This window comes from Triturus cristatus, chromosome 7 (assembly GCF_964204655.1).
Source record: "Triturus cristatus chromosome 7, aTriCri1.1, whole genome shotgun sequence".
Taxonomy (NCBI): domain Eukaryota; kingdom Metazoa; phylum Chordata; class Amphibia; order Caudata; family Salamandridae; genus Triturus; species Triturus cristatus.
The window spans coordinates 288,075,880-288,101,865 of NC_140590.1; the positions used below are offsets into that span (position 1 = coordinate 288,075,880).

At 49.5% G+C, this 25,986-nt stretch overlaps 1 protein-coding gene across 1 annotated transcript in view; it reads left to right on the forward strand.

Moving 5' to 3' along the window:
- LOC146809462 (uncharacterized) overlaps nucleotides 1–25,986 on the forward strand; it is a 241,788-nt gene that overhangs the window by 210,198 nt on the left and 5,604 nt on the right. Inside the window, exons 51-54 of the mRNA XM_085614868.1 lie at nucleotides 1,176–1,274; nucleotides 12,264–12,362; nucleotides 16,858–16,871; nucleotides 17,582–17,602. Of these exons, the coding sequence (XP_085470994.1) occupies nucleotides 1,176–1,274; nucleotides 12,264–12,362; nucleotides 16,858–16,871; nucleotides 17,582–17,602 (233 nt within the window). The remainder of the gene's footprint in view (nucleotides 1–1,175; nucleotides 1,275–12,263; nucleotides 12,363–16,857; nucleotides 16,872–17,581; nucleotides 17,603–25,986) is intronic.

Here is a 25,986-nt window from a genome sequence, read left to right on the forward strand (position 1 = left end):
GACCTGTCAATGCCCATCTAACCCACTCAGCGTCTAAGTATCAGTCTCTCTCTCTCTCTCTCTCTCTCTCTTCCAGAGCCCACCCAGACCTCTCATGGTCCATCTAACCCATTCAGTGTTTAAGGGCCCACTCTCTATCTCTCTCGCCCTCTCTCTCATCTTCCGGAGCTAACCCATTCAGTATCTAAGGGCCCATTCTCTCTCTCTCTCTCTCTCTCTCTCTCTTCCAGAACCCACACAGACCTCTCATGTTCCATCTAACCCCTTCAGTGTTTAAGGGCCCACTCTCTCTCTCTCTCTCGCTCTCTCTCTCATCTTCCGGAGCTAACCCATTCAGTGTCTAAGGGCCCATTCTCTCTCTCTCTCTCTCTCTCTCTCTCTCTCTCTCTCTCACACACACACACAATGTAACCTTCCAGAGCCTCTCTCCACAGCTGAGGGCCCGCCTAACCTACTCAGTTTCTCAGAACTCACCCAGATCCTCTCTCATTAGCTGACCTCTCAGGGCCAAGCTAACTCTTCCATCATTTTCTGACTTCCTTAGACCCAGCAGCACATTTCTTGCTGGTTCAGCTCCCAGGACACACGCAGCCCATTTCTTAGATTTAATCTCTCAACACTTATGATTTCCGTCTTTCACTCACTCAAAACTCAGGACCATCCAATCTTCTCTGTCTAAGCTCTCCTGGACCGCCCAATCCACGTCTATCACTATGTCAGCCTTTAGGATACATCTTGCCCACCCTCGGCCTTCCAGATTGCTCACATCTTGCCCATCCCTCAGCCCTAAGGGTCTGCCCAGTCCTCCTCAACCTGTATCAGCTCTCAGGGTCCTTGTTAGACTTGCCCCTCGCATCTCATCTTTAGGAATGCATTCCACCCGCCCCTCTCTATGTCCACATTCATCACCTCCCGGCATGCACTGCATGTCTCACTCATGCTTTCTCCATTGACAGCTGATCGGAACCGCCCAATCACACTCAACCTTCTCAAGGGCATTAAACATCGCTAAGGTCACTTGCTTCTCAAATACGATAACATTTGCGTCTTCCACGTGTGAGGCTCTTTGATTTTTAAGATGGTTTTGTAACCCAAGTCTGCCAAATAATCAAAATGGCAAGCTGAGAGCAGGCTTCTGCGTTTACTCCGCTCAAACGTTGTGTTTCTTTCCTCAGAGTGCCTCAGCTGTCCTGCACCTCAAGATTGTGGCCATGGATCCGTGGCAATACCACATTTTGACAGTACTAGACAGTGCTGCCCAACGTTCACATGTGGTGAGTAGAGCTTCAGTTACAAACTCGTACACTTGGGTGGAGTGAGAGGGAACAGGCAGGTCACACACGGACCGGTCTTTATTCACCAGAAGAGCTGGGCGGGCTGGCTCCGCAGTCGCCAGGCATGGGTGCTGGTGATAGTAAGAGCGCGGCGCGCCTCTCTCTTTCAATAGGGAGGGGCGGCTCCAGTGCTTAATTTGTAAAATATTAAGTCCAGGTGCTCACATTTTTCTAGGAGGCCACACCCACTTCCCCCCAGCTCCACCCACTTCCTCCATTGGCACCACCCACATACTATATTGGCTCCACCCACATCTTCATCTGGCACTACTGAAAGCCAGATGTAATACCTGATCTGAATTTCAGCAAGGGAGCCTTCCTCAAGTAAGATTTTGATAGGAGCTTCCCCTGCCCCGCGAACATTTTGAAAAAGATGACATCAAAAGTGCATTTAAAGCACTATTTTGGAACAAATTGGGTGAAATGACACAGCCATCACTGAAGTCATAGGATTGTGAAAAATCCAATCATCACACAAAGAACAAGCATAGCAAATTAGCCTTGAGCATTTTGGCAGAGGTGGTGAGAGTGTGGTATGTATGCAGTGGAGCAATTTTAAAATCATGGTTGCAAACATATTACTAAAGCATGCTGTGGTAGCGCTCTGTCATTTACTGACAGCACATTTGTCATTGAAATTGCCAAAAAATCCCACTGACATGCAGATTTACTAATAAAACTATGTACTATTCAAACGATAATGAGTAGAAATTGGGCTTCAGAAATTATTTACGATTTGCTCATCACCAAGTATGGTGTCTGAATTAATTTTGATCCTATTAAATCAGAATTACAAAATAATATACTTCACTTCTCTAAATGCTGATATACTTTGAAATATTTGTGCAGTTCCTTGACTTTGACAGATAGTTTCACAAAAGCCACTAACTTTACAGTCACAGAAATATAAGTAAATACCACTCTCCGTCTAAAAATATCAAACATCAATTTGTCAGATGACATAGCCTACCATTTGACCTGTTTAAACCCACAGCAAACCTGACAAGATGAAAAGAAAAAAAGTAAAGGCATTTTATTTTCCATTCCCCTCTTGAACTCTACCCTGATTATTTTGGGAGTGATGAAACAGCACCCACACCCCTATTTCAAGCACCTATGGCCCAGGCTAGAAAGCATTGAAATGGCCCACATTGTCAGACAATGCAAACTTAGCAGGTCACTCACCACCACCAGTCTGCTCTGCCTGTGCCGCCCTCTATCCTTGTGGCTCGAAGACCCTGGAGAAAGCCTATCACAGTCTTGGTCCAAAACTCGAGGTCTTAGAACAGACCCTGGGAGCGCTGTGCAGTTGTGCAAGGCAAGGGGCACTCAGCGAGGGGTTACGTATCGAATGTGAGGGGCTCCTGCATACTGGGGAGTCCATGCACGCATTTGCATATTGTTTAAAGTATATGCTATGTGCCACACGGAGAATAGGCATTAAATAATATGTAATTACGTGTCAAGATGACAGCGAGGCATGGAAGGCAGGGCAGCATATTATTTGATGCTTATGCATGCATCATAAGCATTACATAATATGTAAATGCGTGCGAGGGCAGGTGCCACGAGGGCAAGGCAGAGGAACCACCACCTGCGCAGTTAAATTTGTAGTGCTTTAGCGCTACTAGATCGAATAACGGCCCTGGGGGTGGGGTGATGTTTATTTTAAAAAGTGAAAAAAAGCAAGAGTGCGCATGCTGAGCCGGCCAGAAGGGACTGGAGAAGGCGAGGCTGGCAGCATCATGGGCTTGGTGCAGACTGCACAGGGGTCTTATGATTTCTTACTGTGGGCCGATTTTGCAAAAAAAAAAAAATAGGCCTCCACTTACTGAGAGAGCTGACTACCTGCCCCTTCTCCCAAGTGCTGGCACCCCGAAAAATGCACCCATACATTCACTCAGAGAGAGCTGACAACCTGCCTCGCACCCCATCAACAAGCTAGTGGCTCAATAAATTTGCCCCACCCCTCGATCAAAGCACTACCCTTCACCCGCAACTGGTGTTTGGGAGGGGGGGGGGGCTTTTCCAGGAACTCCCTAAAACACACACTATAATATTTACAAGTACTAGAGTAACTATCAATAAAAAAAGAGACGTGGTTATTTAGCATCTGACATTACGCACGGCACAGATGGGTCTAAGGCAGACGGAAAGTTTCTTACAATCTCATGACTAGTCTGTCTGTACATTCCAGCTCATTGAAATAAGGCGTTATTTTGGATTTCCTGTTCCACGCAAATTGCCTTAATGTCATTTGTTCTTCGAGCAGTTAATGCTCCCTCCATACAACAGGGTAAAGCACTTCATGGCCGCGATAGGCAGCGCCTTTTGAACTCACCACAAAGTAGAATAGACCGCTTCATGCGTGAAATGGAGTGACTTTCTATTATCTGCCACCAGCCTCTGTCGGGATTTTACTAAGATTTATGTGGGTAAACGCTCCGTGGTGGCAATCGGAAAAAAATCTGCGCACGTCACGCTGCCTGCCGCACAGCCCCTACAACATCAGGTTTGCTGGCATTTAACATCTTAACCCGGGCCAAGCGGGCGGCTGGTCTCGGCTCAATCGAAGCACACGGGGACTTGGGAGACCCAGGCCAGGACAATTCTCTGCACCGACTCTGACCCGAGATAGCCTCTAAGGACTTAGCCACTGTTAAGTAGTCAGTAAACTGTTTGGGAGGGGAGGAGCGGAGGATACTACTAAGTTCAAAGGCAGGGCCTTTAACTTTAACAACGGCAGGCCAGCCCGGCCCTATCGTGATAATAATGAGTACCGGACCAGACTGCGGCGTCGGGCCGCTGCTAGGCCAAATCATGCCAGCGCAGGCAGAGTGCAGTGCATAAATCTAATGCTGAGGATACTTCAGGCAGGCAGGGCCTTCTTTAACAACTTTGTGGCGTGCCTGGCTCCCTAGAAATCCCTTGGTGTGTTGGTTGTAGTAACATTGTGGTGTGGCTGGCTCCCTAGAAATCCCTTGGTGTGTTGGTTGTAGTAACATTGTGGCGTGCATGGCTCCCTAGAAATCCCTTGGTGTGTTGTTTGTAGTAGCAGTGTGGACCAGCAGAGAAGCCATGTATGTGGGTGTGGATGTAGCAGCGCTCTGTGCTTGGAGCTCTATTCTCCCAGCCAGGTACTCACAAACAGTGCAGTGTGGATCAGCAGAGAAGCCATGTATGTTGGTGTGGATGTAGCAGCGCTCTGTGCTTGGAGCTCTATTCTCCCAGCCAGGTACTCACAAACAGTGCAGTGTGGATCAGCAGAGAAGCCATGTATGTTGGTGTGGATGTAGCAGCGCTCTGTGCTTGGAGCTCTATTCTCCCAGCCAGGGACTCACTAACAGTGCAGTGTGGATCAGCAGGGAAGCCATGTATGTTGGTGTGGATGTAGCAGCGCTCTGTGCTTGGAGCTCTATTCTCCCAGCCAGGTACTCACAAACAGTGCAGTGTGGATCAGCAGAGAAGCCATGTATGTTGGTGTGGATGTAGCAGCGCTCTGTGCTTGGAGCTCTATTCTCCCAGCCAGGGACTCACTAACAGTGCAGTGTGGACCAGCAGAGAAGCCATGTATGTTGGTGTGGATGTAGCAGCGCTCTGTGCTTGGAGCTCTATTCTCCCAGCCAGGGACTCACTAACAGTGCAGTGTGGATCAGCAGGGAAGGCATTTATGTTGGTGTGGGTGTAGCAGCGCTCTGTGCTTGGAGCTCTATTCTCCCAGCCAGGGACTCACTAACAGTGCAGTGTGGATCAGCAGGGAAGCCATGTATGTTGGTGTGGATGTAGCAGCGCTCTGTGCTTGGAGCTCTATTCTCCCAGCCAGGGACTCACTAACAGTGCAGTGTGGATCAGCAGGGAAGCCATGTATGTTGGTGTGGATGTAGCAGCGCTCTGTGCTTGGAGCTCTATTCTCCCAGCCAGGGACTCACTAACAGTGCAGTGTGGACCAGCAGAGAAGCCATGTATGTTGGTGTGGATGTAGCAGCGCTCTGTGCTTGGAGCTCTATTCTCCCAGCCAGGGACTCACTAACAGTGCAGTGTGGACCAGCAGAGAAGCCATGTATGTTGGTGTGGATGTAGCAGCGCTCTGTGCTTGGAGCTCTATTCTCCCAGCCAGGGACTCACACTAACAGTGCAGTGTGGATCAGCAGAGAAGCCATGTATGTTGGTGTGGATGTAGCAGCGCTCTGTGCTTGGAGCTCTATTCTCCCAGCCAGGGACTCACACTAACAGTGCAGTGTGGATCAGCAGAGAAGCTATGTATGTTGCTGTGGATGTAGCAGCGCTCTGTGCCTGGTGCTCTATTCTTCCAGCCAGGGACTCACACTAACAGTGCAGTGTGGATCAGCAGAGAAGCCATGTATGTTGGTGTGGATGTAGCAGCGCTCTGTGCCTGGTGCTCTATTCTTCCAGCCAGGGACTCACACTAACAATGCAGTGTGGATCAGCAGAGAAGCCATGTATGTTGGTGTGGATGTAGCAGCACTGTGCTTGGTGCTCTATTCTTCCAGCCAGGGACTCACACTAACAGTGCAGTGTGGATCAGCAGAGAAGCCATGTATGTTGGTGTGGATGTAGCAGCGCTCTGTGCTTGGTGCTCTATTCTTCCAGCCAGGGACTCACACTAACAGTGCAGTGTGGACCAGCAGAGAAGCCATGTATGTTGGTGTGGATGTAGCAGCGCTCTGTGCTTGGAGCTCTATTCTCCCAGCCAGGGACTCACTAACAGTGCAGTGTGGATCAGCAGGGAAGCCATGTATGTTGGTGTGGATGTAGCAGCGCTCTGTGCTTGGAGCTCTATTCTCCCAGCCAGGGACTCACTAACAGTGCAGTGTGGACCAGCAGAGAAGCCATGTATGTTGGTGTGGATGTAGCAGCGCTCTGTGCTTGGAGCTCTATTCTCCCAGCCAGGGACTCACTAACAGTGCAGTGTGGACCAGCAGAGAAGCCATGTATGTTGGTGTGGATGTAGCAGCGCTCTGTGCTTGGAGCTCTATTCTCCCAGCCAGGGACTCACACTAACAGTGCAGTGTGGATCAGCAGAGAAGCCATGTATGTTGGTGTGGATGTAGCAGCGCTCTGTGCTTGGAGCTCTATTCTCCCAGCCAGGGACTCACACTAACAGTGCAGTGTGGATCAGCAGAGAAGCCATGTATGTTGGTGTGGATGTAGCAGCGCTCTGTGCCTGGTGCTCTATTCTTCCAGCCAGGGACTCACACTAGCAGTGCAGTGTGGACCAGCAGAGAAGCCATGTATGTTGGTGTGGATGTAGCAGCGCTCTGTGCCTGGTGCTCTATTCTTCCAGCCAGGGACTCACACTAACAGTGCAGTGTGGATCAGCAGAGAAGCCATGTATGTTGGTGTGGATGTAGCAGCGCTCTGTGCTTGGAGCTCTATTCTCCCAGCCAGGGACTCACACTAACAGTGCAGTGTGGATCAGCAGAGAAGCCATGTATGTTGGTGTGGATGTAGCAGCGCTCTGTGCCTGGTGCTCTATTCTTCCAGCCAGGGACTCACACTAGCAGTGCAGTGTGGACCAGCAGAGAAGCTATGTATGTTGGTGTGGATGTAGCAGCGCTCTGTGCCTGGTGCTCTATTCTTCCAGCCAGGGACTCACACTAACAGTGCAGTGTGGACCAGCAGAGAAGCCATGTATGTTGCTGTGGATGTAGCAGCGCTCTGTGCCTGGTGCTCTATTCTTCCAGCCAGGGACTCACACTAACAGTGCAGTGTGGATCAGCAGAGAAGCCATGTATGTTGGTGTGGATGTAGCAGCGCTCTGTGCCTGGTGCTCTATTCTTCCAGCCAGGGACTCACACTAACAGTGCAGTGTGGATCAGCAGAGAAGCCATGTATGTTGGTGTGGATGTAGCAGCGCTCTGTGCTTGGAGCTCTATTCTCCCAGCCAGGGACTCACACTAACAGTGCAGTGTGGATCAGCAGAGAAGCCATGTATGTTGGTGTGGATGTAGCAGCGCTCTGTGCCTGGTGCTCTATTCTTCCAGCCAGGGACTCACACTAACAGTGCAGTGTGGACCAGCAGAGAAGCCATGTATGTTGGAGTGGATGTAGCAGCGCTCTGTGCTTGGAGCTCTATTCTCCCAGCCAGGGACTCACACTAACAGTGCAGTGTGGATCAGCAGAGAAGCCATGTATGTTGGTGTGGATGTAGCAGCACTGTGCTTGGAGCTCTATTCTCCCAGCCAGGGACTCACACTAACAGTGCAGTGTGGATCAGCAGAGAAGCCATGTATGTTGGTGTGGATGTAGCAGCGCTCTGTGCCTGGTGCTCTATTCTTCCAGCCAGGGACTCACACTAACAGTGCAGTGTGGACCAGCAGAGAAGCCATGTATGTTGGTGTGGATGTAGCAGCACTGTGCTTGGAGTTCTATTCTCCCAGCCAGGGACTCACACTAACAGTGCAGTGTGGATCAGCAGAGAAGCCATGTATGTTGGTGTGGATGTAGCAGCGCTCTGTGCCTGGTGCTCTATTCTTCCAGCCAGGGACTCACACTAACAGTGCAGTGTGGATCAGCAGAGAAGCCATGTATGTTGGTGTGGATGTAGCAGCGCTCTGTGCCTGGTGCTCTATTCTTCCAGCCAGGGACTCTCACTAACAGTGCAGTGTGGACCAGCAGAGAAGCCATGTATGTTGGTGTGGATGTAGCAGCGCTCTGTGCCTGGTGCTCTATTCTTCCAGCCAGGGACTCACACTAACAGTGCAGTGTGGATCAGCAGAGAAGCCATGTATGTTGGTGTGAGTGTAGCAGCGCTCTGTGCCTGGTGCTGTATTCTCCCAGCCAGGGACTCACACTAACAGTGCAGTGTGGATCAGCAGAGAAGCCATGTATGTTGGTGTGAGTGTAGCAGCGCTCTGTGCCTGGTGCTGTATTCTCCCAGCCAGGGACTCACACTAACAGTGCAGTGTGGATCAGCAGAGAAGCCATGTATGTTGGTGTGAGTGTAGCAGCGCTCTGTGCCTGGTGCTGTATTCTCCCAGCCAGGGACTCACACTAACAGTGCAGTGTGGATCAGCAGAGAAGCCATGTATGTTGGTGTGAGTGTAGCAGCGCTCTGTGCTTGGAGCTCTATTCTTCCAGCCAGGGACTCACACTAACAGTGCAGTGTGGACCAGCAGAGAAGCCATGTATGTTGGTGTGGATGTAGCAGCGCTCTGTGCTTGGAGCTCTATTCTCCCAGCCAGGGACTCACTAACAGTGCAGTGTGGATCAGCAGGGAAGCCATGTATGTTGGTGTGGATGTAGCAGCGCTCTGTGCTTGGAGCTCTATTCTCCCAGCCAGGGACTCACTAACAGTGCAGTGTGGATCAGCAGGGAAGCCATGTATGTTGGTGTGGATGTAGCAGCGCTCTGTGCTTGGAGCTCTATTCTCCCAGCCAGGGACTCACTAACAGTGCAGTGTGGACCAGCAGAGAAGCCATGTATGTTGGTGTGGATGTAGCAGCGCTCTGTGCTTGGAGCTCTATTCTCCCAGCCAGGGACTCACTAACAGTGCAGTGTGGACCAGCAGAGAAGCCATGTATGTTGGTGTGGATGTAGCAGCGCTCTGTGCTTGGAGCTCTATTCTCCCAGCCAGGGACTCACCCTAACAGTGCAGTGTGGATCAGCAGAGAAGCCATGTATGTTGGTGTGGATGTAGCAGCGCTCTGTGCTTGGAGCTCTATTCTCCCAGCCAGGGACTCACACTAACAGTGCAGTGTGGATCAGCAGAGAAGCCATGTATGTTGGTGTGGATGTAGCAGCGCTCTGTGCCTGGTGCTCTATTCTTCCAGCCAGGGACTCACACTAGCAGTGCAGTGTGGACCAGCATAGAAGCCATGTATGTTGGTGTGGATGTAGCAGCGCTCTGTGCCTGGTGCTCTATTCTTCCAGCCAGGGACTCACACTAACAGTGCAGTGTGGATCAGCAGAGAAGCCATGTATGTTGGTGTGGATGTAGCAGCGCTCTGTGCTTGGAGCTCTATTCTCCCAGCCAGGGACTCACACTAACAGTGCAGTGTGGATCAGCAGAGAAGCCATGTATGTTGGTGTGGATGTAGCAGCGCTCTGTGCCTGGTGCTCTATTCTTCCAGCCAGGGACTCACACTAGCAGTGCAGTGTGGACCAGCAGAGAAGCTATGTATGTTGGTGTGGATGTAGCAGCGCTCTGTGCCTGGTGCTCTATTCTTCCAGCCAGGGACTCACACTAACAGTGCAGTGTGGATCAGCAGAGAAGCCATGTATGTTGGTGTGGATGTAGCAGCGCTCTGTGCTTGGTGCTCTATTCTTCCAGCCAGGGACTCACACTAACAGTGCAGTGTGGACCAGCAGAGAAGCCATGTATGTTGGTGTGGATGTAGCAGCGCTCTGTGCCTGGTGCTCTATTCTTCCAGCCAGGGACTCACACTAACAGTGCAGTGTGGATCAGCAGAGAAGCCATGTATGTTGGTGTGGATGTAGCAGCGCTCTGTGCCTGGTGCTCTATTCTTCCAGCCAGGGACTCACACTAGCAGTGCAGTGTGGACCAGCAGAGAAGCTATGTATGTTGGTGTGGATGTAGCAGCGCTCTGTGCCTGGTGCTCTATTCTTCCAGCCAGGGACTCACACTAACAGTGCAGTGTGGACCAGCAGAGAAGCCATGTATGTTGCTGTGGATGTAGCAGCGCTCTGTGCCTGGTGCTCTATTCTTCCAGCCAGGGACTCACACTAACAGTGCAGTGTGGATCAGCAGAGAAGCCATGTATGTTGGTGTGGATGTAGCAGCGCTCTGTGCCTGGTGCTCTATTCTTCCAGCCAGGGACTCACACTAACAGTGCAGTGTGGATCAGCAGAGAAGCCATGTATGTTGGTGTGGATGTAGCAGCGCTCTGTGCTTGGAGCTCTATTCTCCCAGCCAGGGACTCACACTAACAGTGCAGTGTGGATCAGCAGAGAAGCCATGTATGTTGGTGTGGATGTAGCAGCGCTCTGTGCCTGGTGCTCTATTCTTCCAGCCAGGGACTCACACTAACAGTGCAGTGTGGACCAGCAGAGAAGCCATGTATGTTGGAGTGGATGTAGCAGCGCTCTGTGCTTGGAGCTCTATTCTCCCAGCCAGGGACTCACACTAACAGTGCAGTGTGGATCAGCAGAGAAGCCATGTATGTTGGTGTGGATGTAGCAGCACTGTGCTTGGAGCTCTATTCTCCCAGCCAGGGACTCACACTAACAGTGCAGTGTGGATCAGCAGAGAAGCCATGTATGTTGGTGTGGATGTAGCAGCGCTCTGTGCCTGGTGCTCTATTCTTCCAGCCAGGGACTCACACTAACAGTGCAGTGTGGACCAGCAGAGAAGCCATGTATGTTGGTGTGGATGTAGCAGCACTGTGCTTGGAGTTCTATTCTCCCAGCCAGGGACTCACACTAACAGTGCAGTGTGGATCAGCAGAGAAGCCATGTATGTTGGTGTGGATGTAGCAGCGCTCTGTGCCTGGTGCTCTATTCTTCCAGCCAGGGACTCACACTAACAGTGCAGTGTGGATCAGCAGAGAAGCCATGTATGTTGGTGTGGATGTAGCAGCGCTCTGTGCCTGGTGCTCTATTCTTCCAGCCAGGGACTCTCACTAACAGTGCAGTGTGGACCAGCAGAGAAGCCATGTATGTTGGTGTGGATGTAGCAGCGCTCTGTGCCTGGTGCTCTATTCTTCCAGCCAGGGACTCACACTAACAGTGCAGTGTGGATCAGCAGAGAAGCCATGTATGTTGGTGTGAGTGAAGCAGCGCTCTGTGCCTGGTGCTGTATTCTCCCAGCCAGGGACTCACACTAACAGTGCAGTGTGGATCAGCAGAGAAGCCATGTATGTTGGTGTGAGTGTAGCAGCGCTCTGTGCCTGGTGCTGTATTCTCCCAGCCAGGGACTCACACTAACAGTGCAGTGTGGATCAGCAGAGAAGCCATGTATGTTGGTGTGAGTGTAGCAGCGCTCTGTGCTTGGAGCTCTATTCTCCCAGCCAGGGACTCACTAACAGTGCAGTGTGGATCAGCAGGGAAGCCATGTATGTTGGTGTGGATGTAGCAGCGCTCTGTGCTTGGAGCTCTATTCTCCCAGCCAGGGACTCACTAACAGTGCAGTGTGGATCAGCAGGGAAGCCATGTATGTTGGTGTGGATGTAGCAGCGCTCTGTGCTTGGTGCTCTATTCTCCCAGCCAGGGACTCACACTAACAGTGCAGTGTGGATCAGCAGAGAAGCCATGTATGTTGGTGTGAGTGTAGCAGCGCTCTGTGCCTGGTGCTGTATTCTCCCAGCCAGGGACTCACACTAACAGTGCAGTGTGGATCAGCAGAGAAGCCATGTATGTTGGTGTGGATGTAGCAGCGCTCTGTGCCTGGTGCTCTATTCTTCCAGCCAGGGACTCACACTAACAGTGCAGTGTGGACCAGCAGAGAAGCCATGTATGTTGGTGTGGATGTAGCAGCGCTCTGTGCTTGGAGCTCTATTCTCCCAGCCAGGGACTCACTAACAGTGCAGTGTGGACCAGCAGAGAAGCCATGTATGTTGGTGTGGATGTAGCAGCGCTCTGTGCTTGGAGCTCTATTCTCCCAGCCAGGGACTCACTAACAGTGCAGTGTGGATCAGCAGGGAAGCCATGTATGTTGGTGTGGATGTAGCAGCGCTCTGTGCCTGGTGCTGTATTCTCCCAGCCAGGGACTCACACTAACAGTGCAGTGTGGATCAGCAGAGAAGCCATGTATGTTGGTGTGAGTGTAGCAGCGCTCTGTGCCTGGTGCTGTATTCTCCCAGCCAGGGACTCACACTAACAGTGCAGTGTGGATCAGCAGAGAAGCCATGTATGTTGGTGTGAGTGTAGCAGCACTGTGCTTGGTGCTCTATTCTCCCAGCCAGGGACTCACACTAACAGTGCAATGCGTTTGCCTCCTCTCCTCTCCAGAGTGTCCGGAATGCCCGCCCGCTCCTGAATGTGAACCTGGCTACACCCGGACATCACACTTTGAAGATGAAAACTTATGCTGTCCAGTCCACAACTGTGGTAAGTATTAAACCGTGTCCAGGGGAGGGCAGGGAGATCTTGGGGGGAAGGTAGGGGAGTGGAGGTTGGCACAGTGACAGGGGACGTTGAGCTCCAGTTCGACAACAATAGATAGATACAGGGCCTGGTGAAGGCGGAGGATGAGACACACAAGGGTAATACAACATGGCAGTGGAGAGCCGGCTGAAGCTCTTGTAGCAGTTCAGATGAGACAGGCTGTATGTCAGTGAGAGAGGAAAGAACCCCCGAAATCCTGCAAGTAGGCCAGACTGTAGGAGGTGGTGAGGGCCTGTGGGCGCATCACTGCCAGCTTCAAGGGCGCACGTAGGGGGGTTAGGAATCGACAAGTAAACTGGCCTGTTGGGAAATATAGAGACAGGTAGGACCTGGGCAGATTTTCGATTACACCAGTGTACTTAGAGTAGTTTTGCTAATTCTGCCTTAGTCTTTGACATAGAATTTCCGATCATTAAGTGATTAGTCCTCCTCGCCTTATTAAGAGTGATTTGGGATGAAATCTCATACAGCGGGAGCACATTTAGTGGGTGTGAACGGCAGCTCGTTTTTCCTGTTCTGCATTCAGCGCTGTTTTGAACCACTTTGCGTGCATTTTGAGCTAAGAAAATAGTGCTCAATGCCGGTAGTAAGTTGGGGTAAAATCCTAACCCTAGTGAATGTGTCACAGTGGCTTAGGGGGAGATGCAGCGCACACTGGAAGGAAGGAGTGAATGTGTCACAGTGGCTTAGGGGGAGATGCAGCGCACACTGGAAGGAAGGAGTGAATGTGTCACAGTGGCTTAGGGGGAGATGCAGCGCACACTGGAAGGAAGGAGTGAATGTGTTACAGTGGTTTAGGGAGAAATGTGCTGTACACACTGGGAGGGAGGAGTGTATGTGTGACAGTGGCTTAGGGGGAGAGTGCAGCGCGCACTGAGAGTAATGACAGTGTGTCATAGTCGCTTAGGGAGAGATGTGCTGCACACAGTGGGAGGGAGGCATGGAACGGTCACAGAGGCCTAGGGGGAGAGTGCAGCGCGCACTGGGAGAGATGACAATGTGTCTCAGTGGCTTAGGGGGAGAGTGCACCAGACACTGAGAGTAATGGCAGTGTGTCATAGTCGATTAGGGAGAGAGGTGCTGCACACAGTGGGAGGGAGGCATGGAACGGTCACAGAGGCCTAGGGGGAGAGTGCAGCGCGCACTGGGAGAGATGACAATGTGTCTCAGTGGCTTAGGGAGAGAGTGCACCAGACACTGAGAGTAATGGCAGTGTGTCATAGTCGCTGAGGGAGAGAGGTGCTGCACACAGTGGGAGGGAGGCATGGAAAGGTCACAGAGGCCTAGGGGGAGAGTGCAGCGCGCACTGGGAGAGATGACAATGTGTCTCAGTGGCTTAGGCAGAGAGTGCACCAGACACTGAGAGTAATGACAGTGTGTCATTGTCGCTGAGGGAGAGAGGTGCTGCACACAGTGGGAGGGAGGCATGGAACGGTCACAGAGGCCTAGGGGGAGAGTGCAGCGCGCACTGGGAGAGATGACAATGTGTCTCAGTGGCTTAGGGGGAGAGTGCACCAGACACTGAGAGTAATGGCAGTGTGTCATAGTCGCTTAGGGAGAGATGTGCTGCACACAGTGGGAGGGAGGCATGGAACGGTCACAGAGGCCTAGGGGGAGAGTGCAGCGCGCACTGGGAGAGATGACAATGTGTCTCAGTGGCTTAGGGAGAGAGTGCACCAGACACTGAGAGTAATGACAGTGTGTCATAGTCGCTTAGGGAGAGATGTGCTGCACACAGTGGGAGGGAGGCATGGAACGGTCACAGAGGCCTAGGGGGAGAGTGCAGCGCGCACTGGGAGAGATGACAATGTGTCTCAGTGGCTTAGGGGGAGAGTGCACCAGACACTGAGAGTAATGGCAGTGTGTCATAGTCGATTAGGGAGAGAGGTGCTGCACACAGTGGGAGGGAGGCATGGAACGGTCACAGAGGCCTAGGGGGAGAGTGCAGCGCGCACTGGGAGAGATGACAATGTGTCTCAGTGGCTTAGGCAGAGAGTGCACCAGACACTGAGAGTAATGACAGTGTGTCATTGTCGCTGAGGGAGAGAGGTGCTGCACACAGTGGGAGGGAGGCATGGAACGGTCACAGAGGCCTAGGGGGAGAGTGCAGCGCGCACTGGGAGAGATGACAATGTGTCTCAGTGGCTTAGGGGGAGAGTGCACCAGACACTGAGAGTAATGGCAGTGTGTCATAGTCGCTTAGGGAGAGATGTGCTGCACACAGTGGGAGGGAGGCATGGAACGGTCACAGAGGCCTAGGGGAAGAGTGCAGCGCGCACTGGGAGAGATGACAATGTGTCTCAGTGGCTTAGGGAGAGAGTGCACCAGACACTGAGAGTAATGGCAGTGTGTCATAGTCGCTTAGGGAGAGATGTGCTGCACACAGTGGGAGGGAGGCATGGAACGGTCACAGAGGCCTAGGGGGAGAGTGCAGCGCGCACTGGGAGAGATGAGCGCATGTGTCTCAGTGGCTTAGGGAGAGAGTGCACCAGACACTGAGAGTAATGGCAGTGTGTCATAGTCGCTTAGGGAGAGATGTGCTGCACACAGTGGGAGGGAGGCATGGAACGGTCACAGAGGCCTAGGGGGAGAGTGCAGCGCGCACTGGGAGAGATGAGCGCATGTGTCACAGTGGCTTAGGGGAAAGAGTGCAGCTCACACTGGAAACATATATAGTAGCTCCTACCCCTGGCTTACATTTTGATACCCCTGCTGTGTACTTGCTACTCCAAGTGTGAGGGCTCATGAAGTGAGCAGCAGCAACAGGAAGAACAGAATCTAGGAGCTATCTTTGCCTTCGCTGTTCGTCGTTCCTTGTCCTTCCTCCAGTCAATCAGAAGAAAACAGGCGGTCGCTTCCGAAGCTAAAGGTGGGATAAGGGTAACACCAGGTCATGTTACCAGGTTGTCTTGGGGCTTTATGCCCTTTCCACATCGTGTGAACTTTTGGTGATCCAGCGTTCACGAGCCCAGAGCTGCCTTGGGAGGCTCTGATGTTAGTGTCCGTGTGGTCACTGAAAGTACACTTACATGGACACACCAGCGTTATAGGGTGGGGGGTTAAAGGTAATTAAACCAATGGCAAATTGGATAGTAGATACACACAGCTGTAGACTTTTGTCCTAGAGTACATGCACTTTTTAGGTTGAGCCTGGGCAGTGCATGCGCTGCTCTGCGAGGTATGCTGTATTCAGGTATGGACTTTAAGCCCCGCCCACTCTACGCCCAAATTTTTTAATTGCCCTGTGTCATTGTCTTTTGGAAACTGTGTCCTTTCATTGGTCAAGGCTTAGTAGTCCCTCCTTAGTACCGCCTTGTCTCATTTTGTAACCTCCCATGAGGACACCCCCTGTTACACGTGTTGCTACTCGGTAGGCTTTAATTACATCCTCTGCGCACTATTTGCTTTAATGTTTTTCTCCTGTCTGATGTTGCACGCAGGACACGCTCTCCCGCAAAGCTTTAATTTTTTTTCAAAGCACGGCATGCCAATTTCATACAGTGGTAGCCGTGCCTTTGGTTTATTTGCAACGCCAAACGCGTCCGCATGTTTTTATTTTTTCTATTTATTTACTTTTTTTTAAACTGCCACATACCAGGCTTTCACTTAAATGGTGGCTGTGCCTCTTTCTTTAGGTGCAGCTCGTTTAAGGAAAGGGGCACGGCCGACATTAAAGTGAAAGCGTTGCATGGGTGCTTTTGCAAGCAAGCAATTGCAATGCAATAGGTCTCGCATTTACAAGACTTTTGTAAATGCGAGACCTATAGCATAGCAAATGCTTGTTTAGCAGAGAAAGCGGTTTAACACTTTCAGTGCCAGGACAGACACTTGATTGGAGTTTATGGGTTCTCGGAGTACCAGCACTCCTGCTTTTCGCTTAAAGCATGAAGGAAACCCAAGGGAATGGACAAAGCACAAACTCTCCTGAAGGCAGGGGTGGTTGTGGCGCTGCAGGGTGCAGGGGTTCTGAGTTACACTGCTAAATACAGGGCTAGAGGAACACTGCTCGTGCTAAGATGCTTTTTACTGCTGCGTAGTGGAGGTGTTCTGTGTGTAACTGGACCGTGCAGGGATATTGTATGCCTGCACAATGAAGGGTTTGGTTAGTAAATAGCAGTGCTGGGTGGAGAGATGGGCATCAAGAGGCAAAATAAGCCCTGCAGCCTCTCGGGTGCAAGGTGCCACAACCCAAAGCTTCTGTACATCTTCTAGCGGGTCAGCTATTTGGAAATGTAATGGCCCTTGACCAAATGTTACAGGGAGCGGGACGATAGTTTCGGAGCTGTTCTGTACTTCTTATCCAAATTACAGTATAACAAAATGCCATGTTTTAATGAAATGTGGATGAATATATTTATCACGCTTTATGTGAAGATTTATTTTTAGGAATGAGAAAGAATTCCAAACTGACTTATTTTTTTCTGATTTTTACTTTTAGTGTTCTCAACAACGGTAAGTTTCTTGCTGCTGCAATCAGCCTGGCCTGCCATGATTTACGACTTTGCTGGCATTGAGTGTCATCTCTTTGGCTATAGTAAGCTGCCTCCTTTTCTATGTACCATGCTGGGAATGGTGGTCCTCCATGTGTAGGATTCTGTGCATAACCCTAATGGATAAGCATTATGGACCATACTCAGTTGAGTTTAAACCACTGGTTTTGTTGATCACATTTTACATGGTTCACAGCCAGTCTAATCTGGCAACTTGATTGGCCACAGCATCCCTAGACCTCCAATTCCTCAGTCATTGTCAGACGAGTCTCCAGTATTCACGGAGCATGCGTAGTCCAGCCTGTCATCATTATCGTTCACACCTAGCCTCGTCTTCCATCTTTACTGACCACACTCTGCCTTGCATGCCATCTTTATTGACCCCCTTTCAGACTAGCCCGATGTCTTTTGCGACCACACCCATCAAGTATCTCCATTTGTACTGCACATCCTGTGTCTACTACACCATTCGAAGCCTCCACGCTGAGCAGAGTCTGCCATTTTAATAATAATAAAACACGTTCGCCATCTTGATAGGCTGCACACAAGCTAGGTTAGTCTCGTCCATACAAGGTTCAATAATGTCAGGCAAAACCTTAGAATGAAAACTGTTTCATAATCTATTGATATGTGTGATTTTGTTAATTTTTGTTCTCCCATTTCTTTCCCCAGACTCCCAGACCCACACCTCCGGTAAGTACCAGGCTGGCTAGGCTTGGGGGAAGTAGGGCTGGTTGGTGGCGGGGGAGAGAACAGAAGCTGGACTGCCTTGGGATCACGGGGGCATTTATTCTCTCTACTGCTCTAAACAGGCATACACACGACACAAGCAGTAACTCTCGCCTTGGGCGCAGAGTGGTTGTCCTGGGTTTGTGGCACCAACGGGCTCATCAAACTTTCAAAACAGAAATCATAAGAGTACGGCGTCTCAGCTGGACAGTTTGCACACGCCTGACAACTTCTGCATAGGTTACAGAAATCTTGGGTCTTTCTGTTCACTATCATCAAGAAGAAGTGCACACACGCCTACTGTGTTCACTACTTCTCTACACTGCGGCAATCACCATTTCATCCTCTATTTGCCACTTCTGCTTTCCAATAACTACCCGAGCAGTGGAGAAAAGTAGTGTGTGTAGTACCCTCATTGTCGCTTACAAGTGTCAGAACATTGGCAGAACAAGCTGTCCAATCAGTATAGTATTCACGAGGCCCGGAAGTTGTGATGAGAGCAGCACGTGAACAGTGCTATGAGGAAGGGAGGAAAGCAGTACGATTGTACAGAGGGTATAGGGCAAAAGCTGGGCGCATACTTTGCAGCCATGTTGTGACTTTAAATGATACATTCACCTAGTCTTTCTTATATTTCAATACCGCCCTTGCCATTTCTCTATGCCCGGAGAGGGTAAGAGTCCCAGCGGACCGTTCATCTGCCTGTCTGAGTACTGGCAAAGTGAGCTAAAGAATGATGATGGATTCAACCCAGATCTGTGACTGGGGGTGAGTGTTTGAAAAGTTTCAGCACTCCGTCCATTATCTCCTTGTGTTTGCTTTGTTCGCCCTAAGTTGGCAGGGTATGCCCAGACGTGGGTCCCTTGCTCACTTTGCTACTGGATTCAAGCTATCCTGGCTGCTTTGTCTGAATACTGGGTGGAGCAGAATTTACTGGGCACAGCGGGACCATAGCACCCCTCACTGATGGTGCATGTGGCCCCTGGGAGCCCTCCTTATGCCAGCCTGTGTTTTATGGAGCTTGACTGGCGCCAGTCATTCCAGTCTGTTCTATAATGAGTTATGGAACAGACCAGGCCCTGCACAAAGACACTATAATTACAAAGGACACCATCTCTACTGTACAGATACCACCTATAATCTAGAGAGAGTGGCCGCATTTAACCGGGGCAAATCAATTGATATGACCTACTTCCAGATGAAAACCTCAAGGTTTGTTATATGGACTCTCTCTCACCCACTGGGTTTTAATTCAGTGGCATGCTTCATCATCGAGCCCTCGCCTAATAAACCGGTGTTGTATCTGTTCATTCAAGGAGGCTCTTTGTGTGGTATTTTTTGTGTAATCTAGGGTTGGGGGTCTATCTTATTACATTTGTCCTGGGCTGTACCCAACTGCAAGCATTGCTCCTTTATTCCCAGGGAACCCTTCAAGATTATAAAGAGGATATTGAAGGAACAAATTCCGTTATGTGCTCCGCATCAAAGTACTGGTCAACATATTTCTGCCTTCTTGTACCCAGTTCAACATGCCACCCACTTCCAAGGACCTTCTTAGTTTCTTCCCCATATTGTAGATGCTTGTGCTAGATTGGGGAGGGGGTGAATATGCTAGTAAGATCCTAAAATGAAAGTGTGACAACAAGACTGTCCACCCCTCACCCCCTATGAGGCAAATAGCCACTGTAAAATAAGCACTAGACTGGGGAGTAACCTTAAAAGGGCTGTGTAAGTGAGTGGCATGTTGGTATGAGTGTTGGTGTGCAAGCACTACACACCACGTAAGTGCCAGCGTAAGAGGTAACACCCAAAAATGCAAAACATATTTTTGGGAAGGATCTTAGAAGTTTGGTCCCAACGACAGCTAAGTTCCCTGAACTGGGCACAAGAAGGCAGAAACATGATAACCAGTCCTTTGATGTGAAGCGCAGATTAAAACTTCTTCGTGGCATCAACATCCTGTGTTTAATCTTGTCAGGGAGCCCTGGGACCAAAGAGACAATACTTACAGTTGCAGACACCCCAAGACAGTTTTAATAAGTTAGATCCCCAACCCTTTGTTTACACAAAAAATAACCCATAATTACCTCCTTTGAATAAATGGGGATAGAGCCCGCCAAGATCCAACACCTTTATCTGAGGCGAGGACTCGATGATGTAGCATGCCACTGTATTAAAACCCAGTGGGCAGCGGCGGATGCTCCCTTGGAGCAGAGGAGAACCGCCCCCAGCAAACAAACATTAATAAAATGGGTTTTAAACCTGTTTTATTGTCGGTGTATTTTTATCATTATTTCACAACCAATCTTCGGGTCTATGATAATGATGTGTGAACCTTACAACGGGATGTGTTCTGACAGAAGTTCTCCCAAAGGGAGGGATCCCTTTAAGGACGAATACCCTCACTCACCATAGGTGACATGCTTCATCCTATGGGTTTCTCCTCCCAGAGGAAAACCTAGTTCCACTGAGGGCTACAACTCCCTCAATGTGAGGAAGGAGCTCAGGGATGTTTTTATGTAGAAGATGCTACACTCACGGGGATCCTAAAATCCCATGGTGGATCAGGTTAAATGAAAAAACGCAGTGCAAAAAACAGGAAAACGTGAATTAAAACTACCTAGTGGAAGCAAAACATTCTAGATACTAGACCAATAATCCAGTGTATTCTTCGGTATTATTAGAAATACCCAAATTTCCGGACGCAGCTCCTGTACCGCAATGGAGTAATGACGGATAGAGCGGGCCCCCTTCCATGAGCTGTTGCCAGGTAGAGGTGAGGGTGTATATCCAAAAATGTGGGTATTTCTAGTAATACCGAAGAATACACTAGATTATTGGTCTGGTATCTCTCAAATGTACTTTTTTGTTTATCACCTTGAGCAGCAGCTTTGTAGTTTTCTTTTGGTCCTGATGAAAGCCCAGATACTTCTTTAGATCACTGGGGCTTAAACATGTCGACCTTGTGTCCAAATCCAGCAGTTTAATTCCATACTGCTGTTTGCACTGCTTTTTAATCCTACCAGTGCGAGCAAGTGAATAAAGATTTAATGTTTTGCTTCCACTAGGTAGTTTTAATTCACTTTTTCCTGGTTTTTTGCGCTGCGTTTTTTCATTTAACCTGATCCACCATGGGATTTTAGGATCCCCGTGAGTGTAGCATCTTCTACATAAAAACATCCCTGAGCTCCTTCCTCACATTGAGGGAGTTGTAGCCCTCAGTGGAACTAGGTTTTCCACTGGGAGGAGAAACCCATAGGATGAAGCATGTCACCTATGGTGAGTGAGGGTATTCGTCCTTAAAGGGAACTCTCCCTTTGGGAGAACTTCTGTCAGAACACATCCCGTTGTAAGGTTCACACATCATTATCATAGACCCGAGGACTGGTTGTGTTATAATTGTATACAATTAGGGGATATGTTCCTCGCAGGTCTTTAAACTTGTTCCCTGGGACCCTCCTTTCCCTCTCTGTTGTTACTGGTGTATTCTTATCCCCCGACTCACCCCCAGGACTCTGACGAGTCTTGGGCGGGTCCAGGGAATGACTGCTGATGGGGGAGTGAGGCACTCCCTTCACTGCGCATGAGGTGTTTGGCCGGCCTCATGCGCAGTGAAGCTCTCTCCAGCCCCAGCTGCGTTGCTGAAGAGAGAGCAGGCACAGGCTCACAGTCTGCCTGGGGGCGCAGGTTGCAGGCGCTCAGGCCAATCCTGATGCTGCTTTCCTGCTTCAGGATTGGCTCCAATGCATTCTGGGAGCCTGTGGCTAGAACCAGGAAGAGCGTGATGCGGCGGGAGCGGCGGCGAGAAGGTAAGTTTTAGTCTATTATTTTATTTTTTTATCCCCCGACCTCCACTCCAGCCCCCACCGCCCTCTCCCATCCTCGGGCCCGGCCCGCCCGCCTGTTTGGCAGGGAACGGGCTGCTGCTGCCAGCGGGTGAGATTCCTTATAATAAACCAGGTTTTCTTTTGGAGACAGCTCATATCAATTGATTTGCCCTGGCTAAATGTGGCCACTCTCTCTTGAATATAGGTGATTAGAGTGGAAGCTGAATGGATCCACTATTTCGCATCTACCTCCCTCTTGTGATTACGATTGCAAAAATACCGCCAACCAGTGTGAGAAAAGATACCACCAACAGTGTAAAGATGATGCACCTCTAGCGTGGGACAAAAAACACCACCACTGTGAAAGAAGACATCACTTCTAGCGCACAAAGACGCCACCACAAATGTTAGAAAAGACCCACCACTAGTGTACAGACACCACAACCAATGTGAGAAAAGACACCATTACTAATTATGTTAAGGACACCTACACCCGTGCGAGACAAGACACACTGCTAGTGTGAGAAAAGACACTACCACCACCTGTGTGAGAAAAGGCATCACGATTAATGTAGAAAGACACCGCCACTAGTCTGCAAAGATATCAACATCAGTGCGAGAAAAAAACACCACAACTAGTGTACACAGACACCACCGCCAAGGTTAACAAGCATTTGCAATGCAATAGGTCTCGCATTATAAAAGTGTGAGCAGTTGGCATTGTTAATAATAATGCAACACTAGCTATTGGCATTGTAAATGATAATGCCATTTATTTATGTGTTTGTTTTATAAAATAGATTAAAAAGGCATTGTCATGAACAATGTCAATAGCTGAAACTTTTGCAAATGCGAGACCTATTGCATTGCAAATGCTTGTTTCAGTACAGCAGGCTTTTAAAAAAGTTTTAGTCACTACTCAAAATGAAATCCATTTTATCAGCATTGCCAGTGCTCCTTTATGTTTAATGCCCTAAATGAAACACAATGTTCTAAGCAGATTGCTAAACAGCATCTCCAGCCCCGATCACAATGTCTCACTTCATGTTGGACAGTGGGCATCCTGTTTTTATGCAGTGCCAAGACGGGGTGAACTAATGCACAGACTGAGGTCTGTCAGCCTCCGAGGCTCAAAGCATTCCTTGCAACAGTCCGCTGTGTCAAGGTATTGCCATGTGTACAGCACACACTCCGCTACAACAAGGGGTTTCAAAGTTGGGGGTGACTTCACAAACTTTCCCAAGGTGTTCATCGTGTTTGGTGACAGCGTATTTATGCTGACAGCCAGAAAACGGTTTGTGGTTGTGTGTGTGGCTGTGTGTGGGTGTTGTGATTGTGTGTGTAGTAGTGTGTGTGTTGTGGTTGCGTGTGTAGTTGTGGTTGTGTGTGTGGATGTGTGTTTCTGTTATTGTGTGTGCTTGTGTGTGGTTGTGTGTGTGGTTCTGTGTTATTGTGGTTGTGTGTTTGTGTTATTGTGTGTGGTTGTGTTTGTGTGTGTGGTTGTGTGTGGGTGTGGTTGGGTGTGTGTGGTTGTGGTCGTGTGTGGTTGTGTGTGGTTGTGGTTGTGTTTGTGGTTTTGTGTTTGTGGTTGTGTGTGTGGTTGTGTGTTTGTGTTATTGTGTGTGTGTGGTTGTGTGTTTGTGTTATTGTGGTTGTGTGTGTTTGTGGTTGTGTGTGGTTGTGTGTGTGTGGTTGTGTGTGTGTGTGTGGTGGTGTGTGTGTGTGTGTGGTTTTGTGTGGTTGTGTGTGTGTGGTTGAGTGTGGTTGTGGTTGGTTGTGTGTTGTGGTTGGGTGTGTGTTGTGGTTGGGTGTGTGTTTGTGTGATTATGTGTGTGTTATTGTGTGTGTGGTTTTGTGTGTGTGGCTGTGGGGTTTGTGTGTGGTGGTGTGTGTGTGTGTGGTTGTGTGTGTTTGTAAGTGGTTGTGTTTGTGGTTTTGTGTGTGGTTCTGTGTGTGTGTGTGGTTGTGTGCTGTTGTGGTTGTGTGTGTAGTTGTGGTTGTGTGTGGTTGTGTGTTTGTGTTATTGTGTGTGTGTGTGCTTGTGGTTGTGTGTGTGGGTGTGGGGGGGGGGTGGGTTGTGGTTGTGTGTGTTGTGGTTGTGTGTGTGTTTGTGTTATTGTGTGTGTGGTTGTGTGTTTGTGTTATTGTGTGTGTGGTTGTGTGGTGGGGTTTGTGTGTGTGTATGGTTTTGTGTGTGTGGTTGTGTGGTGGGGTTTGTGTGTGTGTATGGTTTTGTGTGTGTGTTTGTGGGTGTGTGGTTGTGGGGTTTGTGTGTGTGGTTGTGGGGTTTGTGTGTGGTTGTGTGTGGTTGTGGGGTTTGTGTGTGGTTGTGGGTGGTTGTGGTTGTGTGTGTGAGTGGTTGTGGGTTGTTGTGGTTGTGTGTGAGTGGTGTGTGTGTGTGTGTGGTTGTGTGGTTGTGTGGTTGTGTGTGTGTGTGTGGTTGTGTGTGTGTGTGGTTGTGTGTGTGGTTGGTTGTGTGTTGTGGTTGTGTGTGGTTGTGTTTGTGTTATTGTGTGTGTGGTTATGTGTTTGTGTTATTGCGTGTGTGTGGTTGTGTGGTGGGGTGTGTGTGTGGTTGTATGTGTGTGATTGTGTGTGTGTGTGGTTGTGTGTGTGGTTGTGGTTGTATGTGGTTGTGTTTGTGGTTTTGTGTGTGTTTGTGGTTTTGTGTGTGGTTCTCTGTGTGTGTGGTTGTGTGTTGTGGTTGTGTGTGTGTGTGTGTGTGGGGTGTGTGTGTGTGGTTGTGTGTGTGTGCGTGCAATCCTAATCAAAACACAATGGCACAGACTTTAGTTTCATTAGACCTGAGGAACCGTACATAAGAGATGAAGAATTGTTATCGGTAACGGACCCACTAGGCCTCCAGTCAAGTAATAGTGGTCATGAACGTTATAAATTAAAAACAACGAAACGGAAAAATTAACAATCTCATCACTCACCCACTTGAGGGTCTCAGAAGGAGCCTAGATCCCGCTTGGACTCAGAATCTCTCAGGTGCAACAAAGCCCCTTTGGTACAGAAAGATAGGGTGGATAACCCTGGCTCAGTGGTTAACAACGAAAAGTCCACCTTTGACACACCAGTCATGAACTTACAGATACAGAACTGGTGGTCGGTCATTGACACCACACTAACAACCATGGGCTAGGTGGCAATGGTGCATGCTGACTAAATGGACTCTCAGATTGTAATATTACAGTCCCTGGCAAAGAACGTGAAGAAGATAGAATCGCGACTGGATAATCTAAATTCTTTCATAATGAACGCCCAGTTACAGACTGACAAGGAGCGCTGTTATTGCTCACTTCTCCTCGAAAAAATCTCTGCATTCCCTGAAATAAATGTCGAATCTTCTCAGAGAATATAAAGTAACATACATCATAACAGCAATGAAAGGCCCCTTCCCCGTTCCTCATCAAAAAGTTGACCAAATACGGTTTTTGGTGTCAGTTCCCCCGGGGCACAAGCAGGCATGCACTTCTGTCAGGACAGCTGGTCGGAGCAAAAAAGACAGAAGTGGATGCCTGCTTGTGCCCTGGGGGGACTGACCAAAAAAAAAAACACACAAAGGGAAACAAGGGATATCCAAGGATAAATATGAAGGAATCGCCAAATGGGTGGTGACGCGGATGTCAAAAACCACGCACAATAATGGAGGTGGACAAAGAGGGTGAGAGCCTTCTCCGTCTGAAGCAGACCGCTCTGATGCTGGAGAGGACGAAGCGAAGCGCATGAGCCCCGCAGACACTGCGCAGACTCCGCGTACATTTTAAGAATGGAAGGCATAGACGAGAAAGCGGATGAAGGAAGGATGAAAAAAGTAAGGAAGGTTGTAAAGAAGGAAGGGAGGAGAGCAAAGGATATACGGTGAAGGCAGATTAAAAGGAGAGGAAGGTAGAGGAGAAAGGGTAGGAAAGTAAGAAGCAACAAGTGGCGTTGAAGGTGAATCACTGAAAACAGTGGGTGTGCCGGCAGAGGAGGCTGGGTCTGCGCAGCAAAGCCCCGAAAGTGAAAGTGATCGTGATCGCGATCAAAGCGGCCGAGAAAGTGAAAGTAAGCAGTGCAAGCGCGCGCCCGCGCACATGCACTGTAGCTCTAGGCTGGCCTGGTAGCACTTTTTGAAGCCCATATTCAAAATGTCTCTTCGAGCCTTTGGCTCGCGAGACCTAAAAATACACACCACTTGTGTGAGAAAAAACATCACAATTAGGGTTCAAAGACAGCACTACTACTGTACAGAAACCACTGCCAGTGTGGAAAAAGAAAAGACACTATTGTGAGAAAATACACCACTATTAGTGTACATGGACACCACGACCAGTGTGATAAAAAACAGCACTGTTGGAGCACAAAGACTGCACTACAAACATGAGAAAAGGGGTTTAAGTACAGCTCAAGCACTTGTGAGACGGAGACGTTTCCAAGGAGCGGAGACCTCTCAGCTCGTTGTGACAGAGAAGCTGCTAACGGGTGGCCGCGTTGAACTGGCCGCCATTTCCAGGCCCCGCCTTAGACTTGAGC